Source organism: Panthera leo, chromosome A2 (assembly GCF_018350215.1).
Source record: "Panthera leo isolate Ple1 chromosome A2, P.leo_Ple1_pat1.1, whole genome shotgun sequence".
Taxonomy (NCBI): domain Eukaryota; kingdom Metazoa; phylum Chordata; class Mammalia; order Carnivora; family Felidae; genus Panthera; species Panthera leo.
This window is the reverse complement of record NC_056680.1, coordinates 38,037,845-38,053,301: the sequence shown is the minus strand read 5'-3', so window position 1 is coordinate 38,053,301 and position 15,457 is coordinate 38,037,845. Positions and strand designations below refer to the sequence as shown.

Sequence of the window (15,457 nt, the reverse complement as noted above, 5' to 3'; positions counted from 1 at the left end):
ACATGAGTATTGTTTTCATACACACAGAGTCAGAGTTATGGGAGTATTTTAGTGAGCGGATAGTTTATTGGGATTTAAATGCTGGGACAGAAGACTCCTATTACATTGGCATCAGATTTTGGATGGACCAGCCAGTAAAACCATTTCTATCTGATTGTTACTGTGTAAGGGAAAAAGAATAGAGGACACTGTTGGCCCAATGTTGAGGTTGTCCTGTTATTTAAACAAACCTCATGCTTTTCAGTCTTAAGCCTCCACCAGAATTTGCTGAGATACACAGCTTCTTTTTTTTTTTTTTTTTAACCTGGGGAACTAAGACAGACTTCACATAACCTTAACAGGTTTGATTCAGAAAAACAAACAAACAAACAAAAATTTTTAAAAAGCTCCTTACTGTAATTAGTAGAGAAAGCTACACAATCTAAGTAGTAGCACTATATATAGGAGTCAATACAGGAAAGCAAAATACATTATTAAGGTTTTGGATTTAGTTCCTTTTTTTTTCTTTTTTGCATCAAACTATTAATCAGAGATTCGTAGATACTCTGAAAAATTGTGTACCTTCACTCTAACACCAAACATCTGTTTGCTATAAAACAAATCAAATTCCTCAGCTCCACGGGGAATGCCCTAACCAGGCTGGAGGGTCACATGACATACCTCATTTCTAGTTGGGTCATTTTCTGCTGTATTCAATGAAGCCCTCACAAATTTTTGAATTTTACCTCTCAATTTCTTGATTTAAATGTTCCTGCTATAGAAGAGGGCCAGTCCCATGTCACAATTTTTTTGCTCTTTTACTACCTAGAATTCTCAGAATCCCCCAATTCCACCACAGTTTGGAACATTTAAAATGCACATATCTTAGGATACTGTACGTCCTCATAAATATGATAGGGATTCGTGTTAGGGTGCAAAGGAAATTCGCTTTGCTACTTTTTAAATTTTAGATAGGACAAAAACAAAAACAGAAAACACATTTCCTCTGTTATGTTCTTGGTAAATTAGCATTTTAAAAGAAAATGAATATAACCATAGAATTAATTTATCAACCTTACCCAGCCCTGCATATCTATTATGGCTTGAAGTGTCCTTTTTCATTCCATTAAAACACTTGGGTGCTGAAGGAGACCTCTGTTCAAGATCTTACCCTTTCTTCCTCAGCCTCCCTTAGGGGATAAAATCCCGAGTATCTTTAGCTATGAATGCTTTCAAAATACAGGAAGCATAAGCATGAAGCAGACATTTTCTTCAAATTGCCTTTTTTAAATAGCAAATGATCAAATTTAAAAATAATTACTAGTTGTGAATATGAAATTTAGGCTCAGATCTACAGCTTTAACTTTTTCATTTTTGCAAACTGCAGGAAAAAGTGCCATCAGTATGAACAATCCTAGATAAAGTACCAAATGATTCATCTTATTTGTATTGTAATCTTAAAAGATGAAATGCCCAGTTTAAATTGTGACTGAAAGGGGCTTACTCATCTTTTTGGGAAACTGGATTTCTGGATATTTTTGCAGAGCTGTACAGTCTTGGAAAACAAACCTTAAGTTTGAGTTTATATCATACATGGCTATATGCTTGAGACAGATCAATAGCAATCCTTCTGGCAGATGTGGTTTCTTTAGATCTTTTGCAGGGCTAAACATTTCGATGCTTATTTTAAAATATTAGACAATGATAAGGTTGAGGGGAAATGTTGATTTTTTTCCCCCAATTATGTCTTCAGTGTGTATACATGATCTGTCTGGGATTTTTAAAAAGAAAACTTGGGTTTATTTTAAATCTCCTTAGTATTATTGTTTTAGGAGGTAAGAGGAGATCCTTAGTATCCCTCTCCTGTGCCTTAATACAGTATAAAAAAGAAAAAGTTTCTTGAAAGAGGAGACTACAATTACAAGTATACTTGAGAGGACAGATTTTTTCCCATATAACATGAGATAAAATTTCAGCGATTTTTCTTTTGTTTTGTTGTTACGCAAACCTATCCCACCGATTAGAACCGGAAGTGTCCTTCCATAATCAGCTGGATGTTTTGAACCTCCCCCCATTATGCTGGCATTGCTCAAAAACTCTGAGACTTTATCCCGTGGATTCCCCTTGTGAGTAGTTGATGACTTAGCTGTGAAAGAAAACTTGTCTCCTTATCTTTGAATCTGCCGTAACGAAAAAGAAAAATCCTCACTATCTAGTTGGACCCCTCACAGAGTCACCAGTGGTGATTACCTACGCCTTGAAACACTTCTCCGTATGTTTGGAGAGGAAGTACTGTGGGTAGCACCAGAGGCGGCATGCAGGATGTTTGAGCAACGGCAGCATCATTGGAAGGGAGTGGCGGTACTACGAGGCAGGGGAGATGGGATTTCTGCGTCCCCTCTTCACGCCACAGTGGTCACCCCGCTTCTTCCCTGTAGGAAGAAAGTTTTGAGTAAATGACATGGGTCTTTCTGCAATGTCCTCTTGTCTCACTTTGAGTCTAAGTCACTAAGTTCAACCAAGAAGGTTACAGACATGAAGCTGTGCTTCCTGCTGGCCCCATTACGGGTTGTGCATTTCAAAGGAAAGATGAGCTGTGGAGTTGAGATCCTCCTTTCTGGTGGAATTCAGATGTCAAGGGTCTCAGTTAAGAATGCTCTTAGAAGTGACTTTCAACCTTAAGAAAGAAACACGGTGGGGGGAATATAGAAATATGTATCTTTAGGAACCGTCAGCTTCAGGAGTATTCTCTTTTTGCCATTGAGAGTTTGACTCAAGTCTTCCTCTGGCGTTTTCTGTTAATTAAGATAATTGCCCCTAGCAAGGGCCAAGTTTGTATATATTCGGGAAGGTAAGACATAGTTTGATGATGGATACTGATGCATTGGGGCTCATGTCATTCCCTTATCCTGTCACCCCCATGAGCCAATGCTCTCAATGGCAAAATCCAATTGAGATAAATCTGACAAAACCCACAGAAGGTACTAAAGCCAAAATATTGAAGAACAAAAAAGAACCAGGATGAAACGTATTCAACAATATTATCACCTTGCACGATTTTTTTTTCCAATACCCTTTTTTACGGGAGAGAAGTGGGCTTAAAGGGGACAGTTTTATGCTTTTACATGTTTCTTTATTTTGAAGTGACATTAACAATATTTTCAGATTTTTACTGTGAAACCTATTTTGGGCTGATATGCATATTAACTATTTCTTCTGGTTCACTACTACCAGAGACTAAATTTAAATGCCAAAGTATAATTAAGTGGTAATTTTGGTGTTTTTTTTCTTTTTTTTTTTTTTTTATTTCTCCTTTTGGAAAAGGCATCCTTCACCACAAGAAGGTCGTCCATGGGGGTGGTAGCTACAGGTCTTGGGGACGGTTTTACAAATGCGGACTGTGAGGCTGAATGTACTGCTGTTTTTGGAGTCTTTTCTTATAGAAAATGTAAATGTTCTCTCTTTTATACTTGCTGCAGAATGCAGTGCGTCATAATCTTAGTCTTCACAAGTGTTTTGTGCGAGTAGAAAACGTTAAAGGGGCAGTATGGACAGTGGATGAAGTAGAATTCCAAAAACGAAGGCCACAAAAGATCAGTGGGTACGTCCACCATGTTTGAACTTCTTAGCCTAGCTCGGATTGTGCTAACAAGTGCAAAGTAGAGGCTTTTGGCTGCTAGATGGTGTTAGACCAAAGAACTGGTTCCACGTTGTCTCAATTAAGGGAAGCAAAAAAGCATTTCATCCCTCCTGTTTTGTATACCCACCAGTCCCCCCGCCCTGCTTGCCGGTCTTTGTTACATCACATGCTAGTAGCTTTTAGGTGGCAATGCATATTAACCCTCACAAACCATTGGCTTATGCTTATTGCATTTTATTTTCTTTTTCCTGTTCCCTGTATTGGATGTCTGTTCTGCCCCCCCAACCCCGTCTCCTTTTGTTGCCACTTCATCTCCTTTGCTGCTGCTCCTATCCCAGGGTGCCATTCGCACCAACCTCTCACTGCATAAGTGCTTTATCAGAGTAGAGGATGAGTTTGGGTCCTTTTGGACAGTTGATGATGAAGAGTTTAAACGTGGCCGCCATATTCAACGAGGCCGTCCTCGCAAATACTGCCCCGATGAAAACTTTGACGAGCTTGTCGCACAGTAAGAGCCTTTACTTGCTTTTGTTTTTTTTTTCTGCTGTTGCTTTGGCTTTGCATGGTTGACTCATCCCATGTAGTTTTGCATTTCACCAAGTAGCGGTGCCACGGCTTTCTGCAATGGAACTAAATTGTGTGATTTGTACATGTATTTCTCTTGTTTCTCTTTGGAACACCAGTGCCTTGAATAATGCTTTTTTGACGTCTTTAATGCAAACAAATATTGGTTGTATTTTGATTCAGCAGCTTACGGGGACCCTTTAAACCCAAATACTGTGGCGTGAAAGTCATTCCTCCAAGTAAAAAAAGGCAGCTTTTATTTAGAGTTCAAATATGTCTTTAACTGGGTAAATTTCTTGTTACTTGCTCATTCAGTGTAATAATGTAACTGAAGTGAAATGAATCATTAGAAATCAATAACAGCAAATACACTTCCTTTAAAGGCCAGTCATAAATCTGGGTGACTTCCTACTGGAAGCCACACTTTCCCTTCAGCGTGTCCTGATACTCAGCTAGAGATTTTTTTCCAATGGCCTCTTGTCTTCCTTTGATGAAAGGATGACACGGCATGACCTATCAAGAAAGAGTTCGTCCCAGCCTCCGTCCTTACTTAGGAACAATCCTTCCCTGTCCTTCTGTCCATCTTCGTTTAGCACTAAATGTGCCTGGGAGGGAGATCATGCCCTTCCTCCTGTGGTCGATCTGGAGTTCAAGTCATGGAGAGGATTAAGAGTCAAGATTCTTCTCCCCAACTCCCAGCTCACTGGCCTCCCCTAGCCCGACGCCCCAGAGCTTCTGCCTTTCTTTGGCACTCATGGCAGCTACTAAAACTTGATAGAGAGCGGTCCATATTTGGTGAAAAAAAATTCACCAGTGGAGGGGCTGGTCTAACTTAAACCAGAATCGTGCACCCAGGTTCCCGGAAGCGCAAAGTCCTATCCAGAGGTGTTCATGTACACCGGCCCCATACTAAAGCCAGGGGGCTGGGGACAAGACCTACCTTCTCTTGGGTTTTGTTAATGGGGGAAATTTCTGATTTAGAAGGATACCAGCTAGTGTAAGATCAAACTTAGCTAGGAACTCAGGGGAGGATTGCGTTTAACTTTGAGTTTTTATCTTTTTCTTATGCAGTAACCCTTCCCTTATTAAAAACATGCAAAGCAGCCACGCCTACTGCACACCTCTCAATGCAGCTTTACAGGTAAGATTAATGGTCGTCCCGAATATGCGGCAGAGGCCCGTGTCTCCCCCACTCATTTCAAAATATATTAGCCTCGCTCTAATTAGATATTAAATTTTAATTCCGTTAAACTTTTTTCTTAAGTGCACAAAGCATCGTACTCCCTGGAGGCAAACACATTGGGCTGTTTCAGCATTAGCAGGATGCTTAGCATTTTGAATATTGTGGCAAAAAAATTAAAAGTTCACTTATTAATATTTATCAGCAGTATCATAATTTCCATCCTCTTATTTCAGAATTTCACTTGAGGCAAAAATACCACAAGTGTAATTACTCTAGCACAGCTATTAATGTGCTGGATGATAGGCCACTGGATCACATGACCTTCTATTGTTCACGGGTTTAAAGAGAAAGCAGAGCTTTTTATTTCTTCTTCTCAAGTCTATTTCCGCATCTTTAGTCCATCGCGGGGGCAGGGGAAGAGATCCAGGTTTGGTTCACTTGGTACAAGTACACGGTTTCTGTTTGAACTAGAGAGGTGTTGGGGAAAACTCTTTACGTTTCCAGCAGATTGCTCAACATTACATAATAAGCACACGGAATGTTTGTTTCCTACTGACAAACCAAGCACTCATTACATAACCAGCATAACCGGGGGATGAAGACACTGGCTTTGGGCAGGAATGAGTTTACCCCCACCCCCCCCCCCCAAGAAACGAGTAACCAAGGCTGCCCAGCCTTCTATCTGTGGCGTTTCTCAGCGGTCCAGGTTGAGTTTGACCCTCCCTCGACTGTTCTAGAAGACGCGCCAAGGGAACCTTGCTAACTTTCAAGACATTTTCTCTAGATAGATTGGACATATATAAATCCAGTGGGGCTTTATCACCCCGATGTGTCGTGCCCCTTCAGAAGGCCGTAATACACAGATGCAACCATTTGCTGAGAACAAGAGTGTGACAAAGGCTCCTTGAGGGAGAAGGGGAGAGAATGAAAAATTGTTGAGATACTTGACGTTACACGAACAGAGTGCAGCGCAGAGGAGACCAGGACGGACACCCCGTTGTCACTACTCACTGCATAGATGTTTACTGAGCCCCTAACCTGCTCACAGCTCCCGACATTAGATGATACACCATTAACGTGGTTTCCTTTCAGAGGCAAATTCACTGAACTTAGCTTTTCAGTAATTATATTTATTTATTTTTAGCCCGAACCAACTTTACTAGGAGGAACTACTTTCTGAGTTTCTGTTAATTACTTGTAGTTTACACAGTAACTTTAGAAAAGCAAATGAGCGCACGCTTAGATGCCGCCACTGTAAATACCATTCATTAGGAACTTATTTTCCCTGGAGTCTTGTGAAGTGTGAATTTAAAGTCTGCTCTATCTGGGAGAGTATTAAGATTACAAGCACATTTTACATTCATGAGGCGGAAAGGAAAGAAAAAAAAAAACGCAGTGATCCTCTGGATTCTCTTAACTATGTGAGTAATTTGAATTAGTATGCCTTATCATGACAGACCTGTTCACATTTCATCTCCAAAACATTGGTTTTTGGCATCCTCTGTACCCTTTCTCTACTTCCAGCGGTAGCCCCAAACTGTCCTGCACTTTTCCAAGAACACTTTGCATAATGAGGTGAGGTGAATACATTGATAAAAATTCACGATTTGACGAATGGATCTTTTTTTCCTCCGCTCTAGGAGTTTGGATCCATGGTCAGTAGACAGTCTCATGTCACTTTCTGCTGGGCACATTGAATCAGGATTCTACCAGCAGCCTTTCCTGCCCATGATTGCCCATTTACATTTTTCAAGACAAGTAAAAATAATAGTGGAACAACATCTTAAAAAGATTACTAGAGCAACATAATGCATGATATACAATATATAAAATAGGACAGCAGAATCCACTACAGAAATAAAACATTGGACGTGAGACAGATTGCATTATGCTCTGAAAAAGTGAAGTAACTAAGGGTAACCGTAAAGCTTCTTATTTATAGACTGCCTTTCCCCCGAGGATCTTAGCATGGTTCATGTTCCAGGAGCAGTGGTACCTACAGACTTCTGCCCCATTACTTGAGCACCTGAGTTCTGTTTGTTTTGTGTGTGTGTGTTTTTGTTTTTTTTTTTGGCAGAGGTGTTTGATATGAAACCACATACAGTACACAGGACCATTATATGATTAAGTCCATTATAAAAATTGTAACCCACCTGCTTCCACTGAGGCATCAGCTACAAAAAACAACCACTTTGTAACACATAAGCAGTTGGTAGAAAATGTTTCTAACTGGGGGGGGGGGGGGGGGGGGGTGGTTTGATCACTCACTCAACAAAGAATGTACAAGAAGCTCTGCATATCAGGCACCAGCTTCTCTTTGCTGCCCACTTGATCATTATCGTAAAGGTTATTAATGCTGGTTTTCTTCACTGTCTCACAACCAAGGGATCGATACAAGTGCCTGCCTTTTGGATGCCTTTCACTGCTGTGGCTGTTGGGCCTCAGCCCATATTTTAATGACCTTCACCTAGAACACTTTGAGAGCCAAGGAGAACAGATCATCTTAAGGTTGCTCTGTCCATAGGGTGACCAGCTTCTCCCACAGAGCACATTCTTACAAACATTGCAGTTTTGCCTTTACATCTCAGTTTTTGACTTGAGAAGCTGTTGCACCAGGTTCTGACTGTGTAATAGTGAAATGCTCTTGTTAGAGCTGATGGTTCCTGCAGAACTTCCATGATTAAGAGAGGCATGACCACTGAGTTGTCTCAAATAAAGGCAGTTAAGATGCTTGTCCAGCTGCAGTTTGAAAGAAAAAAACAACAACCTGGCAACTGTTGTTGATTTTTGCTCTGCCAAGAAAAAAAAAATGCTTTATTGCCATTACCAGAGATCTGTTGAAAAAAGTACTTGATGCAAATTATTTAACAAACTGTAGGAGAGCAGAGAATGTTCAGATTCACTGTTCATCAAAATAAGTTCACCACATTTGGAAATAAAAACAGGATTCCCCCCCCCCCCCCCCCCCCCCCACTTTTTAAAAGAAGGCAGTTACGTAAATACAGAAGTGGAGAGAAGGGAAATCTGTGGGCTTGCAGCAAGAGGGCTTGGCTTTGAAATAGCGCCCTATTAAGTGAAGACCCATCACAGGGGCTTGTATCTAAGAAGGCATTCCTGGCTTTGCAGTTTGTACAGTTAGGGAGGCTGCAATTGTCATAATAGGCACATTCCCTGCAGCCCAGCTCTGCACCCGTTCTGTCTTCATTTTTGGCTCACTCTCTCTCTCTAGAGCCAGGATTTCTAGAATACTTTGGACTCTTGTATCACTGGCCAATTGAAGTCACTGTGCCAGATTGTCTTGTGATTGTACTTTTTCCTCATTAGGATGGAAAACCAGGCATACTGTAGTCTGTAAGAGGACAGTTTTGATCAATCTTGGTCTAATTACACTGCCAGCTTTTGAAAGTCTGCCCTCTTTAATAAAATGAAAAGTTACTGGGTCATAATCACTACCCAAGGAAACAATATGGATACTTCAGTCCAGGGTCGTCTGTAACTGTTGGCTGCATTTTAGACTGGGTGGTCATTTTTCTCAAATGCAGAAGGATAGCAAGTGAACAGCATCCCCCCACCAGACTTCGGGATTTCTTATTTTCTCCAATTCCACACTTTTTTTTTTTTTTTTTGCTGACACTCATTTGGAGTGACAGGTATCTTTTTTTCTTTAGTCCTAAAATTCCAGGTGACCGGTCTGAGTCTGAAACATTGAGATAACTGGTCGAAGGTAACACCACGCAAACTACACTAAACAGATTCAAAAATTATTAAAACAGAAATGATGCGGGCGGGGGGGGGGATAAAAATTGATTCCAATTCTATAATCTCTTCCTTTTCTCTAGGATCTAAGAGGTAAATGTTTATGGAAGTTCTCATAAGTTTGAGCTGTGCGGCCAGAATAATTGGATCAAATCTTTAATATCCAATACTGGAGTCATCAAAGTGGATAAAGAAATGAAAATTCCATTATATTTCCCTGTGATCTGGAAATATTCAGTCCCTCTTGAAGGAAGGCATCAGACAGAAAGCTCATTTTAGATAGCCTTGTCTAAACCGTGTGACTCTACCCAGCAGGGCTAAATTGAGCCTTCCCTCCCCTTGAGCAGTTTGGTCCCAGCTAGCTCTTGGAAGCCAAGCTTGGGACATGTGTCACAAGTCTTAATGTTAAAGCAGAATCCTTTTACACCTGTTCAAAACTTGCGTTTGCCGGCCACACGGTGAACGTACCCGGAAGATCCTTGAATATGCCCCTAATTAACAGCTTCCCTGTCTGTGCATATTCTGCGTCCTCATACATTTTCTCTCGGTTGCTAACAGGCTTCGATGGCTGAGAATAGTATACCTCTATACACTACCGCTTCCATGGGAAATCCCACTCTGGGCAACTTAGCCAGCGCCATACGGGAAGAGCTGAACGGGGCAATGGAGCATACCAACAGCAACGAGAGTGACAGCAGTCCGGGCAGATCCCCTATGCAAGCTGTGTGAGTACTGTCCACGCCCAGAAGGTCTCTGCATGCGATGTGCACACGAACTCTTCTCGAGCTGCTTTTTAGACCCTTTCTGTAATTTCTGCTTTCCTAGAACCTAGGTAGAAGTTGGTGCTTCTGGAAATGTTTAGCTCGGTTAGCACATAAAAGGACCATTTATACTAACGTTCCCATAAAAGCAATCAGCTTCATGCAGCCCTACAAGTGCACACGGCAATAAAATGGGTGACTCATTTGCTTTTTTTTCCCTCTGCTTGGCATCTCAGGCCATTATTTAAGCCACATTACCTTTTCCTCCTAAAATCGGTATGCGTCTCTGTGAGTTTGTTCAACTTGCCGGTGTGCCGAACCTGGCAGGGGGAGAAAGAGTGCTTGTTTACTAGGTTGTGATAGTCCGAACCGCAAACACCACGCTCAAGCGTGATGACCAAGCATTAACGATGGCACAAATGAAAGGCGGCCTGATTTATAGATTGCTTTAAAATATCAAAAGGAAAATTAATAGGAGCATTATAGCAGCAGACGGCAGCATAATGAGCACCGTATAACTGAATGAAGTGATGGGCGATGGTTGTCCATGCTGAATGTGAACAGCACAGGCACTGGGCAGACCTCCCAAGAGGCTCCGATGCCTCCCGAGGAGGAAGAGCTCCCTCTCCGCTCGGGAAGGCTGCAAAGAGAAGAGACACCACGTTTTTCCAAGTGATTGGATTTGCGAGGGATGCCAGGGAGTGGCAGTCTCTATCTCTTACCAAACATCTGCTAAACCGTTGCCCCCTTTAAAGGGACAAACCAATCCAGCCTTTCCAGGACTGCCAGCTCCTGGAATCGGCCCCTTGTCTACACCCTGTTTGTGAACTCCTTGACCGACATCTTATTTTAAGGTAATTTGAGTGATAGTATGACCTGGAGCGATTAGCAACAGAATGAATTGGCGTCTAATGACAGCAGGAAAAAAGAAAAAAGGCTGTCTGCCAGGGAAATGGGTAGGTTTGAGGGGAGTCTGAAATTTGATTATTTAGCATTTGAATTTCATGCCCAAAGAGCTTTGAAAAGGATCTTTAAAGATGGAAATAATCGTTTTTAATTTACAGGAACCATCTCTTCACATTTAGTACACAACACTTCAAGAATGCGTTTGTCTTTCACACTGATTCTGCCACACATCACCTCTTCTAAAGCAATCTGGTGTTCCCGACTTTATTGTTATCACACTCGTGTTCGTTTTTAAATCATTGTCATGACAGGAGTGTTTACTCAGATATTAAGGAAGTTCAGAGCAAACATAAATTGGTATATAAGCCGCTTCAAGCAAGACTCATTAAAGCAAATGTATCTGAAGTTGCTGGTTGGAAGAGAGACTATTCCTCGCCATCTATCTGCACTCCAAAGGGCTGGTGGATATACATTCCTGTTACCTAGTGCAAAGGATTACTGAAGAGAGAAAGATATTTGGATCAGAGCCTCGGGCAACAGTGGAGAATGATGCTAATTTTACTGTACGAGATAAAGCCCCTCCAAAGTTCATAACTTTGAACGAACCCCAGCATTACCAGAAACCATCTATCACAAGCGGCTTAATTTTTTAACGAAATGAAGGTTTCCGTTGTTTTCTGCTGTGTTTAAGGAAACCCTGTGTACAGATGTCATGACGCACACTGTTGCTCACATCTCCCCGGTTTGCGCTGCTTGCTAAATATAATTGTGTGTTAACAGCATCGCCCTTGTGCCCGCTCCCAGTGTCACAGAATGTTACTCCTTTTGACCCTCTGTTTCCATTAAGTGAATTCTGTAATGACACAGTTTTCCTTCTTGTGCAGTATGCATTACCCGGCTATGATGCAAATGGTTTCTTAACTGTTCTAGTCTGTTGGAATAAATCAAGCTGTAAACTTTATAGCGTGGCTTAAAGAACCTTGTTAGGACCGGCAGCCCAAGCTTCGATCTAGTGTTGAAACCGAGCTCCCCGTTCTTACCCTTCCCGTGATACTCCACTACTACCCCATTTTGTTTCTCCTTTGAAACACTAGAAAGTACTCCCATAATTATGGCTTTGGGGCATTATACTTTTATCCTGATAGGAACTAACGGAGCTACAAAGCAAAATACTCCATGCTGTGCACACACCCTCAGAACACAATGCCTCTAAACACCAGTCAGCTTTAGTTAAAAACTCTCATGTTCCCAGAGTGGCTAAACAAAGGAATTACTCAGATGTAAGAAGGGAAGTGTGTGGTTTTGCACAGTTTCCATCGGGAACTGTTTGGCAAGTAGGAGACGGAGAGAAAGGTGGGGCAGCGGGGTGACGTGCAAGATGGCGCATCCGTGCAGTTCCGATTTCCAGGAGACACGCGCGTGTATGTGAAGAATAGTGTCTTAGTTTGCATCTCACCTGAAATGTATCTTGCTTGGAAATCCATTCTCTTGGATTCTCTGAAGCACCATATGCCCGTGTGACTGCATTTGCCACACTCAGGGGGGATCTGCTGGTCTGAAGAAATGTTGTGAGGCTGGATTGCATTTCTCTGGAGCTTTAGGGAGCCTTAATATCTAACTCAGTTGTGTTGTCAAGGCTGCCACACAGATCTCGTCAGTGAGCTCGCATTTGTCGGGGACGGGCTCTGCATTAGGCACTGGGGCAAGCCAGCATGCACCATAGGGTCTTAACCTGTGTCTTGGGATTGGTAAATAATCATACTTGACTTCAGCTGCAACTTTCAGGGGAAAACAAAATATTCTCTAATGTGACCTGTGTTTGGGGAGACTTACACTGTATCTGGTTTGTCTTTGTCTGTGCCTAGCAAAACAGTCGTCAGAGTCAAAAATTACAAAGCAAGAACTTCCTCAAGAATATTCTATTTCTCAGTCTTCCCACCCCCTCCCAAACTCAAATTCAGGTTTATAAACCTGAATAGATGAATAATTAAGCATAAAAGAAGGAAAAGTGAGAAAACGATGATCCAGGATACTACAGTGAACTTCAATACAGGACTTGGTAACACACAGATACATTTCTTGCCAAACGTGAATCAGTGGAGACGAGGGGGTAATTTGTGAAGTAACACTGCTATTGAATAGTGAAAATATGATACTGAAATATGAAGAAACGTTCACCGTTGTCAGTGATCCAGGAAGCGCAATTTAAAGTAACCTGAGCTTACCTTACACCTGCTAAGCAACAAAATATTTTAAAGTAACGCTTGGGGGGTGGGGCGTCTGGGTGGCCCAGTCGGTTGAACATCCGACTTCAGCTCAGGTCATGATCTTCACAGTTTGTGGGTTAAAGCCCCGCAAAGGGCTCTTTGCTGACCACTCAGAGCCTAGAGCCTGGAGCCTGCTTCGGATTCTGTGTCTCCCTCTCTCTCTGCCCCTCCCACGCTCACGCTCTTTTTCTCAAAAATAAACAAACATTAACAAAAAAAATTTTTTTTTCTTTAAATAAAAATAAAAGTCATGCTTGGAGCTGATGAAGTTGAATCTAAATTGATACAGCCCCTTTGGAAATTAATACTATAATAAATCATAAGAACCATAAAGATGTTTTTGGCCTTTGCTCCCAGAATTTCATTCTTAGAAATTTATCCTGAGGAGGTAAATCAGCAGAAATAGGAAGATTAATGGATAAAAGTGGTTACTCTATTATTCAAAGAGCAAAAGAAAGGAGGAAAAAAAAAGACCGTCACGAAACGCCCAGTATTAAGGACTGATGGGTCTGCACGAGGGATCTCATACAGCCATAAAAATTACAACTGAAAAAGCTAGCAAAATAATCTTATTTCCATTATGTATGCACTGTGTAAAAATATTACCCCAATGGGAGAGAATAGGCAAAAACAAAAAACCTACCTTAATTTGGGATTTTGGGTGATTGTTTTCTAAAGGAGTCATCGTCACTGCACCTAATTCTTCCCAAAAGAATAGAGGGTTTCCTCCGAGGGCTGGCTTCAAAGGTATCCTGGGAGGTTTCAATGCTCAGCCATTTCCTTATTGAAGTTCCTACTGATCTGTGAACCCCATCTTCACTTTTCACGGGGGCTCTTCAATTACACAGCCATTCCTGGGCCTTACTGTACAAACACAAATAAGTAGGACCATTAAAGAAACTAAAACAAGATGGAGCACGACCCGTCAAATGGGCTGTATTACAACTTCGATAAATTTTGTTTTGCAAATCATTTTGAAGAACATGGGCACCATTTTTTTAAAAGCTATTTATCCTGACATCTACCCCCAAACCCTCTCTAGGCTGTGCTAATTTTAGAGTCAATTGGTTTTCTGAAGGTTCACATCATCAAGGGCAGTCCAAAGCACTCCTGTTTGTTTTTAAATGGTTCGAGTGGCCTTTGGGGTTTGCATACATCAATTATTTAGGAAGTCAGCCATCCCCAGTACCACCTCTTATTACTAATACTTGATAATGTCAATTAAAAAATCCTCCCTTCTGCAGCTTGTCCCAGCGATGGGACCATTTTAACTTGAATGGTTCTTTTACATATCAAAAGGCTTGCAACAGAAAGTAATTTGTATTTGCAAAGGATCGGTTGTAAATATGATTTACGAACAACATTTCTCAATTGTTATCCCCGTGGTTTCGCGTGATCCCCCGCAGTCCCCTTCAGGTGAACCCTGTGCGGGTCCATAATGAGAAAGTTGGCAGATCTCGTCACAGGCTACGGCGTCCCGGTGGCCGCTACCAGCCGGGCCTCTTGTTTTGCCTTGTTTACAGCTGACAGCGTTATTATTCTGATTGGGGCTCTGCTTTCTTATCATATTGTTGTGTTGGGCGAGCCTTTTCCTCTCCGTTTGTGTTTCCTGGCAGGGCTTTTCTCGCCTTATTGACAGTTTGTAAAAATATGCATTAATTTGGAGTTTCAAGCATGTATCATGGTGTCTCTTTGCTGTGTTTGCTTGAAGTTGATTAATGATAGAACCTCGCTTGGGGTCGGTCTCTGGAGACTTCTTTCACAGGTTCTGCATGTTAACTAGCAAAGCAGAACACACAGCAAGCCATGATTAGCCCAGCCTTCCGCACTCCGTGGTCCCCACAAAACACCATTGTAGTGCAGATTCTTATTTCACGTAATTCTTCCAAGATTGGTATTCTTCCACCCAGGATGCCCCTGCGGGGCCTGTTATCTGGTACTCAGAGTACGGTCCTCCTCGGACCAGCAGCATGGCGTGGGAGCTTGTCAGACATGCAGAGTCTCAGGCCCCATGCCACCCCTGCTGAGACACACGCGGCACTTTAACAGGAGCGCAAGGTGATCTGAGTGCGCTTTAAAGTGTGAAACGCACCCCTGCGGGAGAGGCTGGCTGCTCTGGCCAGGGACTGTTCTAGAACAGCACTGCCCCATAGGAACCTTCTGCCCTGATGGAAATTTTTCTCTCTCTGCCATCCAGTATGGTAGCCACGGGCCACATGGGGCCCTTGAGCACTTGGAATGTGGCACTGAGAAACACAGTTTTAAATGGCATGAAGTTTTCATTCGTTTGAATTTAAATAGCCACCACCCAGTCCTCCATCTAGGGAGGCTTTTGCTGCCCCCACCCCCAACTTGCCCTGGTCGGGAAGGGCCTTCCGTGAAGTGAACCTGTTTTCCTTTC

General features: G+C 42.1%; 1 protein-coding gene and 1 long non-coding RNA gene across 12 annotated transcripts in view; one reads left to right on the top strand and one right to left on the bottom strand.

Annotated features, from left to right (window-relative positions):
• The window catches only part of FOXP1 (forkhead box P1), a 465,483-nt gene that overhangs the window by 449,296 nt on the left and 730 nt on the right, over positions 1-15,457 (top strand). For 10 of the 11 annotated variants that reach the window (XM_042929970.1, XM_042929971.1, XM_042929969.1 and 7 more), the window contains 3 exons: positions 3,459-3,580; positions 5,255-5,324; positions 9,681-9,847. In XM_042929970.1, the coding sequence (XP_042785904.1) occupies positions 3,459-3,580; positions 5,255-5,324; positions 9,681-9,847 (359 nt within the window). Of the gene's footprint in view, positions 1-3,458; positions 3,581-3,957; positions 4,128-5,254; positions 5,325-9,680; positions 9,848-15,457 lie in introns of all 11 variants that reach the window. The other variant, XM_042929976.1, reaches the window with a different exon arrangement.
• LOC122214570 lies at positions 104-15,457 on the bottom strand. The gene is made up of 3 exons (XR_006199965.1): positions 13,700-15,457; positions 10,142-10,203; positions 104-2,411 (listed from the first exon to the last, which is right to left on the bottom strand). It is a non-coding gene; the product is annotated as an uncharacterized LOC122214570 (long non-coding RNA).